General features: G+C 51.5%; 1 protein-coding gene and 7 non-coding genes across 8 annotated transcripts in view; 2 read left to right on the forward strand and 6 right to left on the reverse strand.

Annotated features, from left to right (window-relative positions):
• Positions 1–7,821, reverse strand: part of LOC148638274 (uncharacterized) — a 43,007-nt gene extending 35,186 nt beyond the window's left edge. Inside the window, exons 1-2 of the mRNA XM_088623375.1 lie at positions 7,296–7,821; positions 1,666–3,237 (exon numbers count right to left, since the gene is read on the reverse strand). Coding sequence (XP_088479501.1) covers positions 1,666–3,237; positions 7,296–7,683 — 1,960 coding nt within the window. The 5' untranslated portion in view covers positions 7,684–7,821. The remainder of the gene's footprint in view (positions 1–1,665; positions 3,238–7,295) is intronic.
• A 4,257-nt stretch (positions 7,822–12,078) lies between these two features.
• trnad-guc (transfer RNA aspartic acid (anticodon GUC)) lies at positions 12,079–12,150 on the forward strand. Its single transcript has one exon. It is a non-coding gene; the product is annotated as a tRNA-Asp (tRNA).
• Positions 12,151–12,771: 621 nt separating this feature from the next.
• Positions 12,772–12,844, reverse strand: trnav-cac (transfer RNA valine (anticodon CAC)). Its single transcript has one exon. It is a non-coding gene; the product is annotated as a tRNA-Val (tRNA).
• A 1,521-nt stretch (positions 12,845–14,365) lies between these two features.
• trnaf-gaa (transfer RNA phenylalanine (anticodon GAA)) lies at positions 14,366–14,438 on the reverse strand. Its single transcript has one exon. It is a non-coding gene; the product is annotated as a tRNA-Phe (tRNA).
• A 1,714-nt stretch (positions 14,439–16,152) lies between these two features.
• On the reverse strand, positions 16,153–16,225 carry trnav-cac (transfer RNA valine (anticodon CAC)). The gene has a single exon. It is a non-coding gene; the product is annotated as a tRNA-Val (tRNA).
• Positions 16,226–17,745: 1,520 nt separating this feature from the next.
• On the reverse strand, positions 17,746–17,818 carry trnaf-gaa (transfer RNA phenylalanine (anticodon GAA)). The gene has a single exon. It is a non-coding gene; the product is annotated as a tRNA-Phe (tRNA).
• A 1,024-nt stretch (positions 17,819–18,842) lies between these two features.
• On the forward strand, positions 18,843–18,914 carry trnad-guc (transfer RNA aspartic acid (anticodon GUC)). Its single transcript has one exon. It is a non-coding gene; the product is annotated as a tRNA-Asp (tRNA).
• A 621-nt stretch (positions 18,915–19,535) lies between these two features.
• On the reverse strand, positions 19,536–19,608 carry trnav-cac (transfer RNA valine (anticodon CAC)). The gene has a single exon. It is a non-coding gene; the product is annotated as a tRNA-Val (tRNA).
• Between the last annotated feature and the right edge of the window lie 6,101 nt (positions 19,609–25,709).

Here is a 25,709-nt window from a genome sequence, read left to right on the forward strand (position 1 = left end):
CAATTTTAAAGGCATTTACCAGTTCCACTTTCTGTAGCATGCTGCTCCGATTTTAGGTGGCTTTAAACTGAATTATCCCCCGTTGAGAGTCCCCTCTGTGAACTCAGGAAAGCATGCTTGACTTTGATTCTGAGGGTTCTGAAAGACGGTTGGGTGGGAGAAACTCTGCGCATCTCGGCCATCGCTTTGAACTGAAACCACCTGGAGATTCAGGATGCCCCATGGCCTTAATTTCATCAGGCAAAACTACCCATTGGTTTGTGAACACGGGATTTCTTCTCTTGCAGGAAAAGTATTCTTTGCTGCTACACTGGTAATGAACAACATCTCCTTGCTACCAAAGTAAGGCGTGTTACATTGATATAATAATTATTGCTGACACTTCTAGAGCGCTTTTCTGGACACTCCACTCTCAAAGCGCTGGACAGGTCAGGGGGAATCCCACTACCGCCACCAGTGCGCAGCCCCCACCTGGATGATGCGACGGCGGCCATAGTGCGCCAGAACGCTCCCCACACAGCAGCTCTCAGTGGGGAGGAGAGCAGAGGGATGGAGCCATTTCAGAGAGGGGGGTTATTAGGAGGCCATGATGGGTAAGGGGCCAATGGGAAATTTGGCCAGGACGCCGGGGTAACACCCCTACTCTTTTCGAGAGACGCCCCGGGATTGTTAATGACCACAGAGAGTCAGGACCTCGGTTTTACATCTCGCCGAATCTCTTCCCGCACTGGGTTTTTCAGTATGGAACGTGGTTCCTCTCCCGGGAAGGATGTCATACCGATGTCATAAGGCGTCCGAGCGTTTAAACCCAACTCTGGCGGCTGAAGAAGTTGGTATTTGCGTGCGTGTGTGTGCGTGTTTTCCTTTTTAAGATGCCCGAGTGTCCAGATCTCGTCCCGCAGCCGGCCGGTCCGGGGTGTGGACGCCCTGGTGTCTCCTCAGCTTGCTCATCTCGCCGAATCTCTTCCCGCCCTGGGTTTTCCAGTATGGAAAAAAGGGGCGAATAAGACTGTCAAGACCAGAAAACGCGTCACTCGAAACGGGATCGATTCAGTGTCAGGAAGAATCGAGCAAGCCCCTTTCTATGACGACTTTCCCGGGAAGGATGTCATACCGATGTCATAAGGCGTCCGAGCGTTTAAACCCAACTCTGGCGGCTGAAGAAGTTGGTATTTGCGTGCGTGTGTGTGTGTGTGTTTTCTTTATTAAGATGCCCGAGTGTCCAGATCTCGTCCCGGGTGTGGACGGCCTGGTGTCGCCTCAGCTTGCTCATCTCGCCGAATCTCTTCCCGCCCTGGGTTTTTCAGTATGGAACGTGGTTCCTCTCCCGGGAAGGATGTCATACCGATGTCATAAGGCGTCCGAGCGTTTAAACCCAACTCTGGCAGCTGAAGAAGTTGGTATTTGCGTGCGTGTGTGTGTGTGTTTTCTTTATTAAGATGCCTGAGTGTCCAGATCTCGTCCCGGGTGTGGACGGCCTGGTGTCTCCTCAGCTTGCTCATCTCGCCGAATCTCTTCCCGCCCTGGGTTTTCCAGTATGGAACGTGGTTCCTCTCCCGGGAAGGATGTCATACCGATGTCATAAGGCGTCCGAGCGTTTAAACCCAACTCTGGCGGCTGAAGAAGTTGGTATTTGCGTGCGTGTGTGTGTGTGTTTTCTTTTTTAAGATGCCTGAGTGTCCAGATCTCGTCCCGCAGCTGGACGGTCTCGGGTGTGGACGGCCTGGTGTCTCCTCAGCTTGCTCATCTCGCCGAATCTCTTCCCGCACTGGGCGCACCCGAAGGGTCTCTCCCCCGTGTGGGTGCGCTCGTGGGTCTTCAGGCTGCCCGACTTGATGAACCTCTTCCCGCACTGGGCGCAGCCGAAGGGTCTCTCCCCCGTGTGGATGCGCTGGTGGGTCCTCAGGGTGCTGAGCTGGTTGAAGCTCTTCCCGCACTGGGCGCAGCCGAACGGTTTCTCGCCCGTGTGGATGAGCTGGTGGGTCCTCAGGTCGCGGGGGCGGCCGAAACCCTTGCCGCACTGGGCGCAGGTGTGCCTCTCGCCCGTGTGGAGGCGCTGGTGGGTCTTGAGGGTGCAGGCGTGGTTGAAGCCCTTCCCGCACTGGGCGCAGCTGAACGGTTTCTCGCCCGTGTGGACGAGCTGGTGGGCCCTCAGGTCGCCGGGCCGGCTGAAGCTCTTCCCGCACTGGGGGCAGGGGTGCCTCTCGCCGGCGTGGATGCGCTGGTGCCTCTTCAGGTGGCTGGCCGTGCCGAAGCCCCGGCCGCACTGGCCGCAGGGGAAGGGCTTCTCCCCGGCGTGGACGAGGCGGTGGGTCTCGAGGCGGGCCGACCAGCTGAAGGCCCGGCCGCACTGGCCGCAGACGAAGGGGCGCTCCCCCGTGTGGACGCGCTGGTGCTTGCGCAGGTTGCCCCGGTCGCCGAAGCCCTTGCCGCACTGCCGGCAGGCGAAGGGGCGCTCGCCCGTGTGGACGCGCAGGTGGCGCCTCAGGGTGCTCAGGTGGTTGAAGGCCTTCGGGCACTGGCGGCAGGCGAAGGGGCGCTCGCCCGTGTGGACTCGCAGGTGGCTCTTGACCTGGCTCGACGTGTTGAAGCCCCTGCCGCAGTGGCCGCAGGTGAAGGGCCTCTCCCCCGCGCGGCGCCGGGGGGGGCCGGGCGGAGGCTGCGGCGACCGCGCGGCCCCACCGTCCGAGCCGGGCCCCGACTGACGCTGGCCGGTCTCCTGGTTGTGCTGCGCTCGCTCACTGTGCGTCGGGCCCGGCGGCCAAGCCGGGCCCTCTTCGTCCCGTCCCTCGGGGGGCCGCTCGGGGGCGTCGATCGCGCGAGGCTCCTCCTCCAACTTGATGATGTGGAACGCGTCCAGTTCATCCGGCTCCTCTTCTCTAGGCCAGGGAACCGATACGCAATTCAGGTCAGCAACACTGTCGGCAATATCCTCAGCATTTGGATGGTTAATCGCGTCCGTAAAGCCGTCAGATGCTAAGAGCCCAGGTGTCTCTGTCTCAGGCTCGGTCTTCATCACGTGGACAGAGTCCAGATCCCCCACCCTCTGCCTGCTCTCTGTGTGCTGCTGCTCACTGAGTCTCTCTATCCCGTGTGCGGAGGCGAGCTCTGTCTCCTGCATCAGACGGGAGCCCCCCTCCTCCTCCTCCTCCTCCTCCTCCTCCTCCTCCTCCTCGCTGGGCTGCTGTTCAAGAGGAGCCCCGTCCCCAGCATCAGGGAGAGCGCTGACCTCTGACCCTGCAAGACACAGGACAAGAGAACAAGACCTTTAACATGGGCTGAGAGTAAAGGTCAAGACCTTCTCCGAGAGAACGTTTCACGTAGCGATAACTGAATAATCATCAACAAATGAAGACCAAAGAAGAATTGGGATTATAATTAAGATCAATTAAACATCTACCCTCCTCCTCCTCCTCACTGTGCTGCTGTTCAAGAGGAGCCCTGTCCCCAGCGTCAGGGAGAGCGCTGACCTCTGACCCTGCAAGACACAGGACAGGAGGACAAGACCGTCAGGTGCGGAAGAGAATATTCCCCAGAAAAAACAAAAACAAATTTGAGACGGCAAAGAAACATATTTTAAAAACCGAGTCTTAATTAGAATGTTAAAGCTCACTTTCAAGCCTGAGATTCACCGGTTGTCAAAACACAGAGCACACGAAACAGGGATGAAAACAATAAGTAAATCAGGACACTCCGATGGAAGCAGATTTCATCCACGTCTGTCTGTCCAGGTGGGGTTCTGGACCCGCCAGCAAAAAAGGAAATGTTCAGCCACATACATGAGGCCCTGGGTTCAATCCCTGGCATCTCCGATCAGACTTTGCCAGCAGCTGTATCACCCTGCAGCCCCTCCCCCCCCCCCACTGGAGCCCAGCAAGTGTGAGCCTGGTCAGTACCTGGAGGGGAGACTCCAGGGAAAAACTAAGGTTGCTGCTGGGAGAGGTGTTAGTGGGGCCAGCAGGGGGCGCTCTCACCCTGCGGTCTGTGGGGGTCCTGATGCCCCAGTATAGTGAAAGAGGACACTGGACTGTAAACAGGCGCCGTCCTTCGGATGAGACGTCAAACCAAACTCTCTGTGGTCATAATACATAATACATAATACAGACACACTGATTGACTGGACACTCCAGTACATTAACACTGTACTGAGAGAGGGAGAGGGGTTAATACAGACACACTGACTGGACACTCAAGTACATTAACACTGCACTGAGAGAGAGAGGGGTTCATACCGACACACTGACTGGACACTCCAGTACATTAACACTGCACTGAGAGAGAGGGGGGTTAATACCGACACACTGACTGGACACTCCAGTACATTAACACTGCACTGAGAGAGAGAGGGGGGTTCATAGAGACATACTGACTGGACACTCCAGTACATTAACACTGCACTGAGAGAGAGAGGGGTTTCTACAGACACGCTGACTGGACACTCCAGTACATGAACACTGCACTGAGAGAGAGGGGGGTTCATACAGACACACTGACTGGACACTCCAGTACATGAACACTGCACTGAGAGAGAGAGGGGTTCATACAGACACACTGACTGGACACTCCAGTACATGAACACTGCACTGAGAGAGAGAGGGGTTCATACAGACACACTGACTGGACACTCCAGGACATGAACACTGCACTGGGAGAGAGAGAGGGGTTCACACAGACACACTGACTGGACACTCCAGTACATTAACACTGCACTGAGAGAGAGACGGGTTAATACAGACACACTGACTGGACACTCCAGTACATTAAAACTGCACTGAGAGAGAGCAGGGTTAATACAAACACACTGACTGGACACTCCAGTACATGAACACTGCACTGGGAGACAGAGGGGTTAATATAGACACAGTGACTGACTGGACACTCCAGTACATTAACACTGCACTGAGAGAGAGGGGTTCATACAGACACACTGACTGGACACTCCAGTATACTAACACTGCTCTGAGAAAGAGAGGGGGGTTCATACAGACACGCTGACTGGACACTCCAGTACATTAACACTGCACTGGGAGACAGAGGGGTTAATATAGACACAGTGACTGGACACTCCAGTACATTAACATTGCACTGAGAAAGGGGTTCATACAGACACACTGACTGGACACTCCAGTACATTAACACTGCACTGAGAGAGAGGGGGAGGTTAATACAGACAGTGACTGAAAACTTCTGTACTGTAACACTGCACTGAGAGAGAGAAGCATCAATACAAACACAAAGACTGAGTGAAGACAGGTATATTAATAGTGCACTGAGAGAGAGTTTAATACAAACATACAGACTGACTGGTCTCTAAAATACATTAACACTGCATTGAGAGTGCTTTATAAAATTATTAAGTGCTACAGTGGATTAGCACTGCACTGAGAAATAGATGGGTTAATACACACAGTGACTTGATTACTAAAGTACATTAACACTGCACTAAGAGTGAGGTATTGATACAGACAGTGAACAACTAGATGTTACAATACATTCAAAATAAACCATGAGAGGGGTTTATACAAACACAGTGACTGGATACGACAGTGCATGATCACTGCAAAGAGAGAGAGGGGTTAATTCAGACACAGTGACTGACTGGACACTATACTATATTGTACTACAAGTACAACAGCACTGCACTGAGAGTAAATGGTTAATATAGGCAGTGGCGAAGTAGATCGTACAGTATATCAGCACTGCACTGAGAAATAGAGGGGTTAATACAGAAATAGTGACTGAGCAGACTCTACAGTACGTTAAAAATGTACATTTTTAGGGAATTAATACAGACATTGACTGGACGGTACAATACATTAACACTGAACTGGGAGAGACGCTGACTAGCTAGATACTACAGTACATTGAGAGTGTACTGTTCATTATTAATCAGAGGTCATAATGCAGGTTACTAATTACTGCGCTATTCTGAGAGTGAGAGGTGGGGAGAAAAGTAGAACTACCTTTGTGCATTAAAGCGTTTCTCTGCTGTGGGGAGAAAATGAAGTTTCATATTGAATGAGCACCAATACATCAGATGGAGAAATTAACCGGATACGGACACAGACAGCTGTCCGTTTCCGAACCGCTTCTTCCATTTCAAATTCGCAGGGGAGAGCAGTCTTAAAAATCACCGTTAGCAATGGGCACAGAGCAGGCTACGACCCATCCCAGGGCAGACACACGGACAAGCACATCAGGGCTGGTTTTCCCAGATGTTAATATACGTCACAGGGTGAGTCCTTTTAAAACAGAGTGATGGCTCATCAGGACAGTGCCAATGACCACAGAGAGTCAGGACCTCGGTTTGACGTCTCATCCGAAGGACGGCGCTTGTTTACAGTCCAGTGTCCCCCGTCACTATACTGGGGCATCAGGACCCACACAGACCGCAGGGTGAGAGCGCCCCCTGCTGGCCCCACTAACACCTCTCCCAGCAGCAACCTTAGTTTTTCCCCAGGAGTCTCCCCTCCAGGTACTGACCAGGCTCACACCTGCTGAGCTCCAGTGGGGAGGGGGCTGCCAGCTGGGAGTTGCAGAGTGACTCAAGAAGAGTAAGGGTGTAACCCCGGCGTCCTGGCCAAATTTCCCATGGGCCCTTACCAATCATGGCCTCCTAATAACCCCCCCTCTCTGAACTGGCTTCATCCTCCCCTGCTCTCCTCCCCACTGAGAGCTGGTGTGTGGGGAGCGTTCTGGCGCACTATGGCTGCCGTCGCATCATCCAGGTGGGGGCTGCACACTGGTGGCGGTAGTGGGATTCCCCCTGACCTGTACAGCGCTTTGAGTGGAGTGTCCAGAAAAGCGCTATATAAGTGTAAGCAATTATTATTAGTTATTATTATTATTATTATTAATTACATGTACTACACACAAGAAACAGCATGTTTCTGGACCGGAGCACCCGTAGGAAACCAGTGTGTCCAAAACATACCAAAGGCACGCAGATCGCACACCAGGTCCGCAATTGAACCAAGAGCAAATCAAATTACTGACAAGTATTTGTAAGTATAAGCATACACGACGACGCCACATGACACAAAACTGATTCAGGTCCACAATAACTAAGGCCGAACAGTCTTCAGCCCTGTTGCTGTATTACAGATGTTTCCAGCACCACAACCGGAGGGAAAACAAAAGCTGCGGTTTCCGGTCCAGAATCCGGTCGCTACATCACACAGGTCTGTCCCACTTCACTCTGCATCTCTGCACTGGATTCTCACCAGTGATGACGTTCAAGATACTGGTTTTAAACACACAAGGCACTGTTATTTCACAGAAGTCACCTCACTGACCTGACAGCTCCGGTTCCGTGTCCGTTTCTTCCTTTATTCCTGCAGGGGCTTCACAGGGAGGCGTGTGTCCATCACGATCTGTCTGTCCCCGATCTCCTCCTGCTCCCTGCTCCTTCTCCCAGAACCGCAATCTCACCTTCAGCCTCTCGTTTTCCCTCTTCATCTGCGCGATTTCGCCCCCGACACTGTCCTCGACGAACTGGGTGATCTTCACCACCGCCCGTCTCACCAGGACCTGCGAGATGCCCCGGAGTTTGCTCTGAAACTTGTCCTCGGCGTCGGCCATCCCGTTCCGGAAAACTTCCGACACCTCGTACACGATCGATCGCAGCAACACCTCCATGAAGGCGTGGAGCTCGCTCTCCAGACCCAACGGGCAATCCGCCATCTCGTCTCCGGAGACGGCGCGGAAAGAAAGAGCTGATTGCCGCCGAGGCTCAAACCCGGGATTGGGAAAACACAGCGGAGCTGAGACCCGCTCCTGCTGCTCGGAACAGGAACAGAGCGTCGCTCTTGAGAACTGGTTCCGGGTCAGGCGGCGCTTCCTTAGTGACTGTTGCTACGCGCCGTCGTTAAAGAGGCGCTTAACTATTCAGCATGTAAATTTAAGCAGGAGCAGGATGATCTGTGTATTTTTTGTCGGGCGGAAAAGGAATCTTTGGTGCATTTATTTGTTAGGTGTAGGTTTGTGAAGTTGTTTTGGACGGATTTACAGTTTTGTTTGCAGGCAGTTAAAGGTGTTTTTTAGATTGAAGGATTTTGACATTGTATTGTACTGTTTAGTAGAAAATTTGGAAAAAGAGCATTTATTTATAGTCAATTTATTAATCATTCTTGGTAAATTTCACAGCCATAAATCCAAATGGTCTAATAATACTCCCCTTTTTAGTTCTTTTGAGGTGGAGCTGAAACACTATTTAAATTCTATTAAAAATGTGAGAAATAATAAAGCACGGAAAACATATGATATATGTAAAAAATACAATTTAATCATATAACTTACTTATTACCTCTGGCGGTTAACTGTTTATTTTTCTGTTTGTGTTTGTTCTCTTGTACCTAATTTGATCCTCTGATTGTATTTGTATTTGTAAATTCTTTACACATTTAATAAAAAAATATTTAAAAAAACTATTCAGCATGTGTTTTGGTTATGTCCCAGAGTAAAAAAGAAAAATTCTGGACTAAGTTGCAGACTTCTATTAAAAAAAGAAACCAACAGTGCTATTTGTTTTGATGAAAACAAATGTTATGTTAAGTCTCAGCCCCATCGAAAACAACATTAAAATTTCGTTTGTCATACATTGAAAGATTATAACGGCACGTTATTATATACATAAAATGAAGTGGTCTGGGAAGTACCCTGTGTTTGAGCATTTTAAAATGGATGTAAGGGGGGGTATTTGCGGACTATTTCGAAGTGCAAAAATATGAAAGCGATGCGGACATCATTTTTTTTTTATTTAATGTGTTTAATCTTTTTTCATAGCTTGAATTTATGTAGTAATGCGGACCCCTGACGATCTTTCTGTCTTGAATTGTTATATGTACTCTTGTTTGTATTGTCATTGTTGTTATTCCGTTAAGCATAAATAAAAATAAAAAATAAAGAGACGCGTGTATTATCGTCGCTGTTACTGTGATCTCCGATGGATTCGAACCGTTAGATTGATTAAAAAAAAGAGATTTTATGAAGTAAAAAAAATAGATCATTTACAAACGTATAAAACCCGTTTTTTCTGATTAGGTTAGTGGGTATTCTTCCAATTAAAATGCGTTCAAAACCGGTGCAAATTTGTACAATTTCGTGGTGTGTACCTTGCGAGATGACCCTTCTGTGTGGAGTCTGCGTGTTCTCTCCGGCGGGTCGTTTCCTCCACCGCAGGAGGAATGTACAGCACACAGCAGCTCTCAGTGGGGAGGAGAACAGAGGGATAGAGCCAGTTCAGAGAGGGGGGTGATAAGGAGGCCATGATGGGTAAAGACCAGGGGGGGGATATTAGGCCAGGACACTGGGGTAACACCCCTACTCTTCTCCAGAGACACCCCGGGATTGTTAATGACCACAGAGAGTCAGGACCTCGGTTTTACGGCTCATCCAAAGGACGGCGCCTGTTTACAGTCCAGTGTCCCTGTCACTATACTGGGGCATCAGGACCCACACAGACCGCAGGGTAAGCACCCCCTGCTGGCCCTACTAACACCTCTTCCAGCAGCCACCTTAGTTATTATTGTCAAGAAGGAAAGACTATTAGGAACATGAAAAGGCTGAATGTCTTAAATGCATTTTTTTATACTGAAACAGAGAGGCACACACACGTCATTACAAACGCACACCCGCACAGAGACGTCCTCAAGCGCCTTGTTCACAATTATGGGCTCCAACAGGAACAAAAACCGCCAGCCTGACAACTCGAGCATTCGAACCAAGAACCCAACACGTACTCACGTTGGCAGCCTGTGCAGAAAAGCAGAAAGAACCACAAGCCTTCTCTATTGGGAGGAAAAGCACCCAGTCCCTCTCTCACACTCCTGATTTCCTTAAATAGCTCATTCTTCATCTCTGGCTCCTACATACAGTATAGCAGCGCTCAGTCTGCTTTGAATAAGTCATAAGTCCAAGATTTGTTTTATCTGTTCCTCTTGTCTAGGCCTAGAGCTGCTTTTCATAAAAGAGCTGTTTGCATAAATAGCTAGGGTTACAGCTGAAGACACCAGCTTCATCCCCCAGTGTGTTATATATCGGGAGCAAGAGAAGAGGGCCAGGCCGTGCCTTTTCATAGATTTTTCTTCTGAAAAGTCGGGTTCTCGGAGGCAGATTTAGCCCCTCGTGCAGTGTAGAGAGATAGACAGGCGCTCACAGCTAGAGAGATAGACACAGTTAGAGCTGCACCTTCACACAGAGTCAGACCCGCACAGAGACGTCCTCTTGTTTAAACAAATACACAAACCTGACGGCGCTCACAATGATCCAGACACACACACACACACACACACACACGTGACATCAGCAGTCACTCTCGCACCCACAGAGACGTTAGAGCTGCACCCACAGAGACGTCCTCTTGTTTATATACACAAACCTGACGGCACTCACAATGATCCAGACACACACACACACACACACACACACACACACACACACACACAAACGACGTCAGCAGTCACTCTCGCACCCTGGACCCCAGCTCAGTCCTCACCTCCAGCTCCTGCGAACCGCTTCGAACAAACTGCATGAAGAAAATTAGGTTGCGTTCCGGTAGCAGGCCATCCTGGGCACCAGTGTGAGTTACACACTCATTTGTAAAAGCCCTTCCGCATCGTCGGGCATGCTTCACAGTGCTGGACCTGGGGTGTGGGTGCTGTCTGTGTGGAGTTTGCATGTTCTCTCCCTGGTCTGTGGGGGTTTCCTCCAGGTGCTCCAGTTTCCACCCACAGTCCAGGGACAGGCTGCCACTTTCACTGGGCAGAGCACCGTCGCCGTGGCAGCATGGTGGGTCGGATCTGATTTCAGTCTTTATTTCCTTTTTTAGAGATCCTGTAACCAGGACCTGTTCACTGCCACGACGGACAGGGAAGCACGTCATCACTGGACATCCTCTTACCTCCTGTTGCAAAGGGCAGCTGATGAAGCTTTGTGCTCGCCGGATCATGGCAATCGCCACTCCACCCTGATCCTGGCTCAGCACAGGGCACCTGGGTTCACTCCCTTCAGACTAAAGAGACTCAGTTCCTCCGGCCTGTCAGTGTGAGACACTCCCTTCAGACTAAAGAGACTCAGTTCCTCCAGCCTGTCAGTGTGGGACGCCTACACCAGCTTCGAACGCCTGTACACAATACCGCGGACCGCCTGCCAGACCAAATTCTGGGCTTACAGCAAACCACCCATTACATACACCTGTGTCTTCCCCGGGCCAGAGGAATTCAGGAACTCACGTTTACTCCGTCATCTCAGGCGATTCTCGCAGGGAGCAGAGATTTCCCAATCGATCAGAGAGAGTCGGGACTTTTTTTTTTTTAAAAAGAGGAGTCCTTACCTCTTAGTAATGTGAGCGCTGACCGTCTCTCCTACCGATGGGAAGTTCTGCGCCTTCTGGAGCATCCGAAGACTAAGCCAAATTTGTTGTAACAGAAAGAATAAGGTTCTGGATCCCGAGATGAAGTAAAACAGATGAGTGTATTGCATGCAAGGAACAATAAAGCCGAAGTCTTGTTTCCCGCAAGAAACAACAAAACCGAAGTATTGTTCGATGTGCCGGTACAAACTTTTAGGTTATATAGTCCTTCCTTGCTGCTTCAGACGTCATTCGGTGTTATGGTAAGGGGGGGAGGGTCATGGTATTTGGCCAGTTAAGAGACCCTGGCCAAATGGTCAGTTTAAGATTATGCCCCCTCACATCTGGAATCCTTATCAGTAAAACCCCTTTCCTGCCATAAACCCCTGTTGCCTAGAAGTCTAATTTTCAGGCAGAACTGACTTAAGTTAACCCTTTTTACATCTTGTCTCTTACTTCAGCCCTCTTCCATTTGCTAGTTCAAAGTTGTACAACCCATTTGTATCTGGTAAGCGGCGCAGTCATCGTGCACAAAGAACGCTTTGAAAAGCGTCAAAGGCAAGTCATTCCGAGTTGGTCGTTTGTGTTTTCCGTTCAGACGCCAAATGCTGAAATGATCTCTCGGCTCCTCGGTTGTCATTTCTGCTCCGTAAAGGAATCACAGCACGCGTCGGCTTCCAGCACGGTGGGTCGGGACACGATGCCGGGGGTTGGAGAGAGCGATGTCTTCCTCGTTAGTATAGTGGCAAGTATCCCCGCCTGTCACGCGGGAGACCGGGGTTCGATTCCCCGACGGGGAGTAGCTTTTCTTTCACCTCCTTAGAGAAATGACTGCCTTTCACTTCTCTGTTTTCTTTCACAGCGTCGTGCACCTTTTCATTGCTCTCGCTTTCAGAGCCTCCGCACGGCAGTCGACTCGACATCAGGAAGCACATTGAAGTGAAAGCAGGAAGCGCTGCGACGTGCACTGTGCAGATCCCGCCACACTAAGAGGTGAGTGGGTCAGTTCGATGCACAAAGAACGCTTTGAGAAGCGTCAAAGGCAAGTCATTCCGAGTTGGTCGTTTGTGTTTTCCGTTCAGACGCGAAATGCTTAAATGATCTCTCGGCTCCTCGGTTGTCATTTCTGCTCCGTAAAGGAATCACAGCACGCGTCGGCTTCCAGCACGGTGGGTCGGGACACGATGCCGGGGGTCGGAGAGAGCGATGTCTTCCTCGTTAGTATAGGACCTGTCACCTGTCCCCACCTGTCACGCGGGAGACTGGGGTGCATCAGGACGCGCCTTGAAGTGAAAGCAGGATGCGCTGTGACATGCACTGTGCAGATCCCGCCACACTAAGAGGTGGGTCCAGTGGGTCTGTTCGATCACAGCGCTAGGCGAATCCCCAATCCCCTTTTGTGCCTGGCGACAAAAGAGGTCTGTTTCCGCCCGGTTTCGAACCGGGGACCTTTCGCGTGTGAGGCGAACGTGATAACCACTACACTACGGAAACGGTGGTAAGACGTGCCCAGCGGCCCAGCCCTGAGCTTCGCCAATGCGATTCAGCTGCTTCCAGTGCCTTTATTGGAGTGCGCTGATGGACCGTGCTCTCTCTCCAGAGACCAGCACGCCTGTCATGGACGGAGCAGGAAAGGCGGCGCCACATTCTACAGCCCTCTCCACGCAATCGACGAAATCGGGCTACTGAAGTGGAGAAAATCGCCTCTCCAGAAAGTGCAAATATCATCTTGGAGACTATAAATCCTATTGCCGAAGGTCAGCCCTGTCTACCAGAGTAACCCTCCCACAGCGATGATCAGCTCGTCTCACACGCGAGAAGTTTCGGTTGGAAACAAGCGCCCCCTCTTCTCGCACGTTTTGCACGTTCGAGTAGTTTTAATGCGGCTCTTTCGTACACGGTGCTGATCTTTTGGAAAGCAGGAGGCAAAACCGAGTCGAACCGCCTGGGTGAAAACCAGGAACCCTAACCGCTAGACTATATGGCAGCGAACAACCATGCTGTTCCCGGCATCATGCAAGCAAACTACATAAATATGAGAAAACACGCAAGAGAGTTGTCACTCAGAGTGTCGAAGGGTCGATGTATACTGGGGCTCAGTTGAAATGCAACGTCAGGACTTTTCCGAATTATGTCACACGAAGAGAGCACAGCCCTTTCCGCCCTGCCGCGTGTGTCTCGGTAGCTCGCTGTGATCGTATAGTGGTCAGTACTTTGCGTTGTGGCCGCAACAACCCCGGTTCGAATCCGGGTCACGGCAGAATAGGGGCGTCTGCTTTTACTACTCGCACGAATGAAGGCAAAAAAAGCCAATCGACGTGAACGAACGGCGCTTTACAGAGGAGTACTGCCTGACTGGATCGTTGATGAACGACAGAGGCCACTCCGACCTCTTCTCGGTTTTCTTCAATGACTTACTAAGGATCTTCTTCACATTCGCCCATGCAGGGGAAGCCAGTTACACCAAAGCAAACGCAGGAAAGTGCATTTCAAGCAGAGACCAGGAGGGACTTGTTTACACCGAGAGTGGGCGGAGAATGGAACAATGCGCCCAGCCCTGTTGCTGGAGCCGATTCTTGATGAGCTCTTGGGCTCACTAAGAGGCCCCCGCTGGATGCTAATCTTTCTGTTGTTCTTGCAGGTCCTGCGCTGCTTTTGAGCCGACAGAGCTCGACCTGGTCTGTCGGTACAGCCCAATTGCAAATGATCGGCTCCGCGTACAGAAGGAACGTGCGTTTGGTACAAGAGTGCACGAAGGCACCGGAAATACATTGGGAACAAATGACCGGTCGCTCAAGACCTCTGTGAAGTACAGGAGCGTGCAAAACGAGGCTGTTTCCGCCCGGTCTCGAACCGGGGACCTTTCGCGTGTTACGCGAACGTGATAGCCGCTACACTACGGAAACCTGTAGGGACTGCTGCTGGTGTCTCGCTTGCGTTTCGGGCTGAGAAAGGGACGCGTCACTTTAGGCAGGTGGCGCTGGAGAGAGGAACAAAGGTCGCGATGAAACGAAATGCCGAAACCCGGGATCGAACCAGGGACCTTTAGATCTTCAGTCTAACGCTCTCCCAACTGAGCTATTTCGGCAGTGCGCAAAGCCCACAGCCACCTGCTCCAGCCTTCCTGTGTTGTGGCATGAGCGCACCAAGAGTAGCGGGAGAGTGTTGCAGGAACGTCACTCAGAAGGAAAGCCACCCAGCTGCGCCCTCTGAGCTCTGTCCAGCGCATCTTCCTCGCATGGACTCCTGCCTGCGACGGGCAGGAAACAATTAGCAAGAACAGAACGACACCCCATGGGTGTCTCATGACCGCACCTTAGGTTGTGACACGTGCAGGTGTGAGGGGTTGCCGGGCTACTTTGGAGCAGAGCTTGGGCGGAGGGAGGGCGGGAAAGCAGACAAAGAGGTGACACCTCAAGGTCTGCACGATCACAGCTCTCCGCCGCCCCAGGCTTCCGCTCGATAAGCTACTGGACACACCCGCCCCTCCTCACACAGACCGTGGAAAAGCCCCCGAGTGGGAGGGCTCTCTCTTCCTCCCAGGAGCTCTTGGACACGACGCCCAGACAGGGCGCGGGGAGCCGCCGCCTGCAAACACGGCTCCAGGCAGGACTCCACTCCGCAGGAGCCGCAGAGCAGAGGAGATGAGGGCAGCTTAGCTCCTGTGCAGAGACCTGAGCTGTTGTTGCTGTGGATGCTGTCTTTTCTGCACTCGGGGTAGGAGTGAATGTTGAGTTGCCCTTAGAAATGAAGCAGAGCACTTCAACGGCACGGGTGTGTGTGTGTGTGTGCGCCCTGGTGATTCTGGGAGACAGATCGAACCTGGGCTAAAAGAGAGGGGGCTTAGCCCTCTTCCATTTGCTAGTTCAAAGTTGTACAACCCCTTTGTATCTGCTAGGCGGCGCAGTCGTCGTGCACAAAGAACACTTTGAAAAGCGTCAAAGGCAAGTCATTCCGAGTTGGTCGTTTGTGTTTTCCGTTCAGACGCGAAATGCTGACATGATCTCTCGGCTCCTCGGTTGTCATTTCTGCTCCGTAAAGGGATCACAGCACGCGTCGGCTTCCAGCATGCTGGGTCGGGACACGATGCCGGGGGTTGGAGAGAGCGATGTCTTCCTCGTTAGTATAGTGGCAAGTATCCCCGCCTGTCACGCTGGAGACCGGGGTTCGATTCCCCGACGGGGAGTAGCTTTTCTTTCACCTCCTTAGAGAAATGACTGCCTTTCACTTCTCTGTTTTCTTTCACAGCGTCGTGCACCTTTTCATTGCTCTCGCTTTCAGAGCCTCCGCACGGCAGTCGACTCGACATCAGGAAGCACATTGAAGTGAAAGCAGGAAGCGCTGCGACATGCACTGTGCAGATCCCGCCACACTAAGAGGTGAGTGGGTCTGTTCGATGCACAAAGAACGCTTTGAGAAGCGTCAAAGGCAAGTCATTCCGAGTTGGTCGTTTGTGTTTTCCGTTCAGACGCGAAATGCTGAAATGATCTCTCGGCTCCTCGGTTGTCATTTCTGCTCCGTAAAGGAATCACAGCACGCGTCGGCTTCCAGCACGGTGGGTCGGGACACGATGCCGGGGGTCGGAGAGAGCGATGTCTTCCTCGTTAGTATAGGACCTGTCACCTGTCCCCACCTGTCACGCGGGAGACTGGGGTACATCAGGACGCGCATTGAAGTGAAAGCAGGATGCGCTGTGACATGCACTGTGCAGATCCCGCCACACTAAGAGGTGAGTGGGTCTGTTCGATCACAGCGCTAGGCGAATCCCCAATCCCCTTTTGTGTCTGGCGACAAAAGATGTCTGTTTCCGCCCGGTTTCGAACCGGGGACCTTTCGCGTGTGAGGCGAACGTGATAACCACTACACTACGGAAACGGTGGTAAGACGTGCCCAGCGGCCCAGCGCTGAGCTTCGCCAATGCGATTTAGCTGCTTCCAGTGCCTTTATTGGAGTGCGCTGATGGACCGTGCTCTCTCTCCAGAGACCAGCACGCCTGTCATGGACGGAGCAGGAAAGGCGGCGCCACATTCTACAGCCCTCTCCACGCAATCGACGAAATCGGGCTACTGAAGTGGAGAAAATCGCCTCTCCAGAAAGTGCAAATATCATCTTGGAGACTATAAATCCTATTGCCGAAGGTCAGCCCTGTCTACCAGAGTAACCCTCCCACAGCGATGATCAGCTCGTCTCACACGCGAGAAGTTTCGGTTGGAAACAAGCGCCCCCTCTTCTCGCACGTTTTGCACGTTCGAGTAGTTTTAATGCGGCTCTTTCGTACACGGTGCTGATCTTTTGGAAAGCAGGAGGCAAAACCGAGTCGAACCGCCTGGGTGAAAACCGGGAACCCTAACCGCTAGACTATATGGCAGCGAACAACCATGCTGTTCCCGGCATCATGCAAGCAAACTACATAAATATGAGAAAACACGCGAGAGAGTTGTCACTCAGAGTGTCGAAGGGTCGATGTATACTGGGGCTCAGTTGAAATGCAACGTCAGGACTTTTCCGAATTATGTCACACGAAGAGAGCACAGCCCTTTCCGCCCTGCCGCGTGTGTCTCGGTAACTCGCTGTGATCGTATAGTGGTCAGTACTTTGCGTTGTGGCCGCAACAACCCCGGTTCGAATCCGGGTCACGGCAGAATAGGGGCGTCTGCTTTTACTACTCGCACGAATGAAGGCAAAAAAAAGCCAATCGACGTGAACGAACGGCGCTTTACAGAGGAGTACTGCCTGACTGGATCGTTGATGAACGACAGAGGCCACTCCGACCTCTTCTCGGTTTTCTTCAATGACTTACTAAGGATCTTCTTCACATTCGCCCATGCAGGGGAAGCCAGTTACACCAAAGCAAACGCAGGAAAGTGCATTTCAAGCAGAGACCAGGAGGGACTTGTTTACACCGAGAGTGGGCGGAGAATGGAACAATGCGCCCAGCCCTGTTGCTGGAGCCGATTCTTGATGAGCTCTTGGGCTCACTAAGAGGCCCCCGCTGGATGCTAATCTTTCTGTTGTTCTTGCAGGTCCTGCGCTGCTTTTGAGCCGACAGAGCTCGACCTGGTCTGTCGGCACAGCCCAATTGCAAATGATCGGCTCCGCGTACAGAAGGAACGTGCGTTTGGTACAAGAGTGCACGAAGGCACCGGAAATACATTGGGAACAAATGACTGGTCGCTCAAGACCTCTGTGAAGTACAGGAGCGTGCAAAACGAGGCTGTTTCCGCCCGGTCTCGAACCGGGGACTTTTCGCGTGTTAGGCGAACGTGATAGCCGCTACACTACGGAAACCTGTAGGGACTGCTGCTGGTGTCTCGCTTGCGTTTCGGGCTGAGAAAGGGACGCGTCACTTTAGGTAGGTGGCGCTGGAGAGGAACAAAGGGCGCGATGAAACAAAATGCCGGAACCCGGGATCGAACCAGGGACCTTTAGATCTTCAGTCTAACGCTCTCCCAACTGAGCTATTTCGGCAGTGCGCAAAGCCCACAGCCACCTGCTCCAGCCTTCCTGTGTTGTGGCATGAGCGCACCAAGAGTAGCGGGAGAGTGTTGCAGGAACGTCACTCAGAAGGAAAGCCACCCAGCTGCGCCCTCTGAGCTCTGTCCAGCGCATCTTCCTCGCATGGACTCCTGCCTGCGACGGGCAGGAAACAATTAGCAAGAACAGAACGACACCCCATGGGTGTCTCATGACCGCACCTTAGGTTGTGACACGTGCAGGTGTGAGGGGTTGCCGGGCTACTTTGGAGCAGAGCTTGGGCGGAGGGGGGGCGGGAAAGCAGACAAAGAGGTGACACCTCAAGGTCTGCACGATCACAGCTCTCCGCCGCCCCAGGCTTCCGCTCGATAAGCTACTGGACACACCCGCCCCTCCTCACACAGACCGTGGAAAAGCCCCCGAGTGGGAGAGCTCGCTCTTCCTCCCAGGAGCTCTTGGACACGACGCCCAGACAGGGCGCGGGGAGCCGCCGCCTGCAAACACGGCTCCAGGCAGGACTCCACTCCGCAGGAGCCGCAGAGCAGAGGAGATGAGGGCAGCTTAGCTCCTGTGCAGAGACCTGAGCTGTTGTTGCTGTGGATGCTGTCTTTTCTGCACTCGGGGTAGGAGTGAATGTTGAGTTGCACTTAGAAATGAAGCAGAGCACTTCAACGGCACGGGTGTGTGTGTGTGTGCGCCCTGGTGATTCTGGGAGACAGATCGAACCTGGGCTAAAAGAGAGGGGGCTTAGCCCTCTTCCATTTGCTAGTTCAAAGTTGTACAACCCCTTTGTATCTGCTAGGCGGCGCAGTCGTCGTGCACAAAGAACACTTTGAAAAGCGTCAAAGGCAAGTCATTCCGAGTTGGTCGTTTGTGTTTTCCGTTCAGACGCGAAATGCTGACATGATCTCTCGGCTCCTCGGTTGTCATTTCTGCTCCGTAAAGGGATCACAGCACGCGTCGGCTTCCAGCATGCTGGGTCGGGACACGATGCCGGGGGTTGGAGAGAGCGATGTCTTCCTCGTTAGTATAGTGGCAAGTATCCCCGCCTGTCACGCGGGAGACCGGGGTTCGATTCCCCGACGGGGAGTAGCTTTTCTTTCACCTCCTTAGAGAAATGACTGCCTTTCACTTCTCTGTTTTCTTTCACAGCGTCGTGCACCTTTTCATTGCTCTCGCTTTCAGAGTCTCCGCACGGCAGTCGACTCGACATCAGGAAGCACATTGAAGTGAAAGCAGGAAGCGCTGCGACATGCACTGTGCAGATCCCGCCACACTAAGAGGTGAGTGGGTCTGTTCGATGCACAAAGAACGCTTTGAGAAGCGTCAAAGGCAAGTCATTCCGAGTTGGTCGTTTGTGTTTTCCGTTCAGACGCGAAATGCTGAAATGATCTCTCGGCTCCTCGGTTGTCATTTCTGCTCCGTAAAGGAATCACAGCACGCGTCGGCTTCCAGCACGGTGGGTCGGGACACGATGCCGGGGGTCGGAGAGAGCGATGTCTTCCTCGTTAGTATAGGACCTGTCACCTGTCCCCACCTGTCACGCGGGAGACTGGGGTGCATCAGGACGCGCCTTGAAGTGAAAGCAGGATGCGCTGTGACATGCACTGTGCAGATCCCGCCACACTAAGAGGTGGGTCCAGTGGGTCTGTTCGATCACAGCGCTAGGCGAATCCCCAATCCCCTTTTGTGCCTGGCGACAAAAGATGTCTGTTTCCGCCCGGTTTCGAACCGGGGACCTTTCGCGTGTGAGGCGAACGTGATAACCACTACACTACGGAAACGGTGGTGAGACGTGCCCAGCTGCCCAGCGCTGAGCTTCGCCAATGCGATTTAGCTGCTTCCAGTGCCTTTATTGGAGTGCGCTGATGGACCGTGCTCTCTCTCCAGAGACCAGCACGCCTGTCATGGACGGAGCAGGAAAGGCGGCGCCACATTCTACAGCCCTCTCCACGCAATCGACGAAATCGGGCTACTGAAGTGGAGAAAATCGCCTCTCCAGAAAGTGCAAATATCATCTTGGAGACTATAAATCCTATTGCCGAAGGTCAGCCCTGTCTACCAGAGTAACCCTCCCACAGCGATGATCAGCTCGTCTCACACGCGAGAAGTTTCGGTTGGAAACAAGCGCCCCCTCTTCTCGCACGTTTTGCACGTTCGAGTAGTTTTAATGCGGCTCTTTCGTACACGGTGCTGATCTTTTGGAAAGCAGGAGGCAAAACCGAGTCGAACCGCCTGGGTGAAAACCAGGAACCCTAACCGCTAGACTATATGGCAGCGAACAACCATGCTGTTCACGGCATCAAGCAAGCAAACTACATAAATATGAGAAAACACGCAAGAGAGTTGTCACTCAGAGTGTCGAAGGGTTGATGTATACTGGGGCTCAGTTGAAATGCAACGTCAGGACTTTTCCGAATTATGTCACACGAAGAGAGCACAGCCCTTTCCGCCCTGCCGCGTGTGTCCCGGTAACTCGCTGTGATCGTATAGTGGTCAGTACTTTGCGTTGTGGCCGCAACAACCCCGGTTCGAATCCGGGTCACGGCAGAATAGGGGCGTCTGCTTTTACTACACGCACGAATGAAGGCAAAAAAAAGCCAATCGACGTGAACGAACGGCGCTTTACAGAGGAGTACTGCCTGACTGGATCGTTGATGAACGACAGAGGCCACTCCGACCTCTTCTCGGTTTTCTTCAATGACTTACTAAGGATCTTCTTCACATTCGCCCATGCAGGGGAAGCCAGTTACACCAAAGCAAACGCAGGAAAGTGCATTTCAAGCAGAGACCAGGAGGGACTTGTTTACACCGAGAGTGGGCGGAGAATGGAACAATGCGCCCAGCCCTGTTGCTGGAGCCGATTCTTGATGAGCTCTTGGGCTCACTAAGAGGCCCCCGCTGGATGCTAATCTTTCTGTTGTTCTTGCAGGTCCTGCGCTGCTTTTGAGCCGACAGAGCTCGACCTGGTCTGTCGGCACAGCCCAATTGCAAATGATCGGCTCCGCGTACAGAAGGAACGTGCGTTTGGTACAAGAGTGCACGAAGGCACCGGAAATACATTGGGAACAAATGACCGGTCGCTCAAGACCTCTGTGAAGTACAGGAGCGTGCAAAACGAGGCTGTTTCCGCCCGGTCTCGAACCGGGGACCTTTCGCGTGTTAGGTGAACGTGATAGCCTCTACACTACGGAAACCTGCAGGGACCGCTGCTGGTGTCTCGCTTGCGTTTCGGGCTGAGAAAGGGACGCGTCACTGTAGGCAGGGGGCGCTGGAGAGAGGAACAAAGGGCGCGATGAAACAAAATGCCGAAACCTGGGATCAAACCAGGGACCTTCAGAGCTTCAGTCTAACGCTCTCCCAACTGAGCTATTTCGGCAGTGCGCAAAGCCCACAGCCACCTGCTCCAGCCTTCCTGTGTTGCGGCATGAGCGCACCAAGAGGAGCGGGAGAGTGTTGCAGGAACGTCACTCAGAAGGAAAGGAACATGTGACCGGTCGCTCAAGACCTCTGTGAAGTACAGGAGCGTACAGAAAGAGGCTGTTCCCGTCCGGTTTCGAACCGGGGATTTTTCGCGTGTGAGGCAAACGTGATAACCGCTGCACTACGGAAACGGTGAGAAAAGGGACCCACTGGCAGTGAGTATTGAACCTTATTGCATTACTGCTCCCAACCAGTTGATATCAATTTAATTCCTAAGGGTTATGTTCTTGTTTTGAGTATCTCATGTAGACGTTGTAAACAAGTTCAATTACGAAACGGTCTAAATGAATGATATACTTATGTCCTCTTGATATGTGTAACTCTTTGTAACTGAATGAATTTATATCTTTTGTATTCTGTTAAGCCTTACGATAAGATCTGTTAGGTTTGCATGCATATTCTATATATTAACAAATGTATCCTCGTGTATTAGTACCTGTGTGTGCATTGTTTGAGTTATGTCGCATGGTTGGATTCTAAACCATTAAAATAATCAATTTTGTGATTTACTGCCACAAAAATAATTGTCCCAGTAAATGCCCAAACCCCTACAGAACTGGTGCCTCGTGAGAGAACACTACAACAGTGTGTGATATCCTGTCCCAGCCTGAGGAGCAGACAGCGAGCCTGTCTCTTAATAATGCTAATAATACAGTGTGTGATTCCCTGCCCCAGCCAGAGGAACAGACAGTGAGCCTGTCTCTCAATAATAATACAGTGTGTGATCTCCTGTCCCAGCCTGAGGAACAGACAGTGAGCCTGTCTCTCAATAATAATAATACAGTGTGTGATTCCCTGCCCCAGCCAGAGGAACAGACAGTGAGCCTGTCTCTCAATAATAATACAGTGTGTGATCCCCTGTCCCAGCTTGGGAAACAGTGAGTCAGCCTCTCAATAATTATAATACAGTGTGATCTACTGTCCCAGCCAGAGGAACACACAGTGAGCCTGTATCTAAATAATAATAATACAGTGCGTGATCTCCTGTACTAGCCTGAGGAACAGACAGCGAGCCTGTCTCTCAATAATGATAACCTAGTATGGAATGTCCTGTCCCAGTCTGAAGGACAAACAGTGAGCATGTCCCTCAGTTATAATAGAACAGTGTGTGTTCTCCAGTCCCAGCAGGAGGAACAGACAGTGAGTCTGTATCTCAATAACAAGCCAATGTGTGATCTCCTGTCCCAGCCTGAGGAACAGAGAGTGAGCCTGTCTCTCAATAATAATACAGCGTGTGATCTCCTGTCCCAGCCTGAGGAACAGACAGTGAGCCTGCCTCTCAATAACAAGCCAATGTGTGATCTCCTGTCCCAGCCTGAGGAACAGAGAGTGAGCCTGTCTCTCAATAATAATACAGTGTGTGATCCTCTGTCCCAGCCTGAGAAACAGACAGTGAGCCTGTCTCTCAATAATAATACAGTGTGTGATCCTCTGTCCCAGCCTGAGGAACAGACAGTGAGCCTGTCTCTCAATAATAATAATACAGTGTGAATTCCTGTCTCAGCTTGTGGAACATACAGTGAGCCTGTCTCTCTATAATAATAATATAATGTATGACCTCCTGTCCCAGCCTGGGGAATATACAGTGAGCCTGTCTCACTATAATAATAATACAGTGTCTGATCTCCTGTCCCAGCCTGAGGAACAATGAGCCTGTCAATCAATAATAATACAGTATGTGATGTCCTGTCTTCGCCTGAGGAACAGAGAGTAAGCCTGTCTCTCAATAATAATAATTCAGTGTGGGATCTCCTGTCCCAGTCTGATGAACAGACAGTGAGCCTCTCTCTCAATAAAAATAATACAGTGTGTGATCTCCTGTCCCAGCCTGAGGAACAAACAGTGAGCCTGTCTCAAAATAATAATAATACAGTGTGGGATCTCCTGTCCCAGCCTGGGGAACAGTGTGCCAGACTCTCAATAATATTAATAATAATAATACAATGTGATCTACTGTCCCAGATTGAGGAACAGACAGTGAGCCTGTCTCAATAATTTTACAGTGTGTGACCATCTGTCCCAGACCGAGGAAAAGACAGTGAGTCTGTCTCTAAATAATAATAATACAGTGTGGGATCTCTTGTCCCAGCCTGGGGAACAGTGAGCCAGACTCTCAATAATAATAATACAGTGTGATCTACTGTCCCAGCCTGAGGAACAGACAGTGAGTTTGTCTCTCAATAATAATACAGTGTTATCTCCTGTCCCAGCCTGGGGAACAGACAGTGAGCCTGTCTCTCAATAATAATAATACAGTGTGTGATCTCCTGTCCCAGACTGAGGAACAGACAGTGAGACTGTCTCTCAATAATTATAATAATACTGTGTGAGCTCCTGACCCAGCCTGGGGAACATACAGTGAGCCTGTCTCTCTAAAATAATAATTCAGTGTGGGATCTCCTGTCCAACTCTGAGGAACAGACAGTGAGCCTGTCTCTAAATAATAATAATACAGTGTGTGATCTCCTATCCCAGCCTGAGGAACAGTGAGCCTGTCAATCAATAATAATACAGTATGTGATGTCCTGTCTGAGCTTGAGGAACAGAGAGTAAGCCTGTCTCTCAATAATAATAATACAGTGTGGGATCTCCTGTCCCAGCCTGGGGAACAGTGAGCCAGACTCTCAATAATCTTAATAATAATAATACAGTGTGATCTACTGTCCCAGCCTGAGGTACAGTGAGCCTGTCTCTCAATAATAATATAGTGTGTGACCATCTTCTGTGGTCTGTTTCAAATCCGCCCGCGATGAGACACCGAGGAGAAATGAAGAGCCCCAGTCGCGCTAGAAAATCACCCGGGAAAGAGACTTTCAATGTAGGAAAAAAAAGTCGTTAGTAACAGACATAATATGTTTGTTTTGTTTTTTTAATCGCTGCGATGTGTGACTAAGCTCATACGACTAAGAGTTGCCCCCTTTGTCTAGATCTGGTAACCTGCTCGTCGCTGGTGGGCCAGATCGTGTCCCCCGTCACTACACTGGGGCATTAAGACCCACACAGAGCGCAGGGTGAGTGCCCCCTGCTGGCCCCACTGAGAGGTTGTATCCCACCTCCTCCGCTCTCTGCGAAAAGCAGTATCTTCAGGCCCTGACATCCCACCCCTGCCACTCTCTGCGTAAATAAGTATCGTCAGGCCCTGACATCCCACCCCCGCCACTGTCTACGTAAAGTAGTATCGTCAGGGCCTGACATCCCACTCCCGCCACTCTCTGTGTAAAGTAGTGTCATATGGCCCTGACACCAATCCCTCCACTCTCTGCATAAAGCAGTGTCTTATGGCCCTGAAACCCTCCCCTCCACTCTCTGCATAAAGCAGTGTTGTCAAGCCCTGACATCCCTCCCCCACCACTCTCTGCGTAAAGCACTGCCGTATAACCCTGACACCCACCCCTCCACACTCTGCGTTAAGCTGTGTTGTCAGGCCCTGATATCCCACCCCCGCCACTCTCTGTGTAAAGCAGTGTCATATGGCCCTGACATCCCACCCCCACCACTCTCTGTGTAAAGCACTGCTGTATGGCCCTGACATCACACCGCCACCACTCTCTGCGGAAAGCACTGTCATATAGCCCTGACACCCACCCCTCCATTTTTTGCATAAAGCAGTGTCGTCAAGCCCTGCCACTCTCTGCATAAAGAAGTGTCGTATGGCCCTGAAATCCCACCCCCACCACTAACTGTGTAAAGTAGTATCGTCAGGCCCTGACATCCCACCCCTGCCACTCCCTGCGTAAAGAAGTGTCATATGGCCCTGACATCACACCCCCACCACTCTCTGTCGAAAGCACTGTCGTATAGCCCTGACATCCCACCCCTCCACTCTCTGCATAAAGCAGTGTCGTCAAGCTCTGACATCCCACCCCCACCACTCTCTGTGTAAAGCAGTGTCATATGGCCCTGACATCCTAGCCCCGCCACTCTCTGTGTAAAGCAGTGTCATATGGCCCTGACATCCCACCCCCACCACTCTCTGTGTAAAGCACTGTTGTATGGCCCTGACATCACACCCCCACCACTCTCTGCGGAAAGCACTGTCGTATAGCCTTGACACCCACCTCTCCACTCTCTGTGTAAAGCAGTGTCATCTAGCCCTGACATCCCACCCCCTCCACTCTCTGAATAAAGAAGTGTCGTATGGCCCTGACATCCCACCCCTCCACTCTCTGCGTAATACGGTATCGTCAGGCCTTGACATCCAACCCCCGCCACTCTCTGCGTAAAGCAGACACGTTACAGACATTTACAACAAAGACATATTATAAAATATTGACATATACTGTAGGCGGCTGGAGCATTATTGGGAGACAGACTCACTGTTCCTCAGGCTGTGACAGGAGATCACATACTGGGCTGCCAGATCAACTGAGTTCACTCCTCCCTCTCCCAGTAGGATTGGGAC

Source organism: Lepisosteus platostomus (genome assembly GCF_059453375.1).
Source record: "Lepisosteus platostomus isolate fLepPlt1 chromosome 5 unlocalized genomic scaffold, fLepPlt1.hap1 SUPER_5_unloc_2, whole genome shotgun sequence".
Taxonomy (NCBI): domain Eukaryota; kingdom Metazoa; phylum Chordata; class Actinopteri; order Semionotiformes; family Lepisosteidae; genus Lepisosteus; species Lepisosteus platostomus.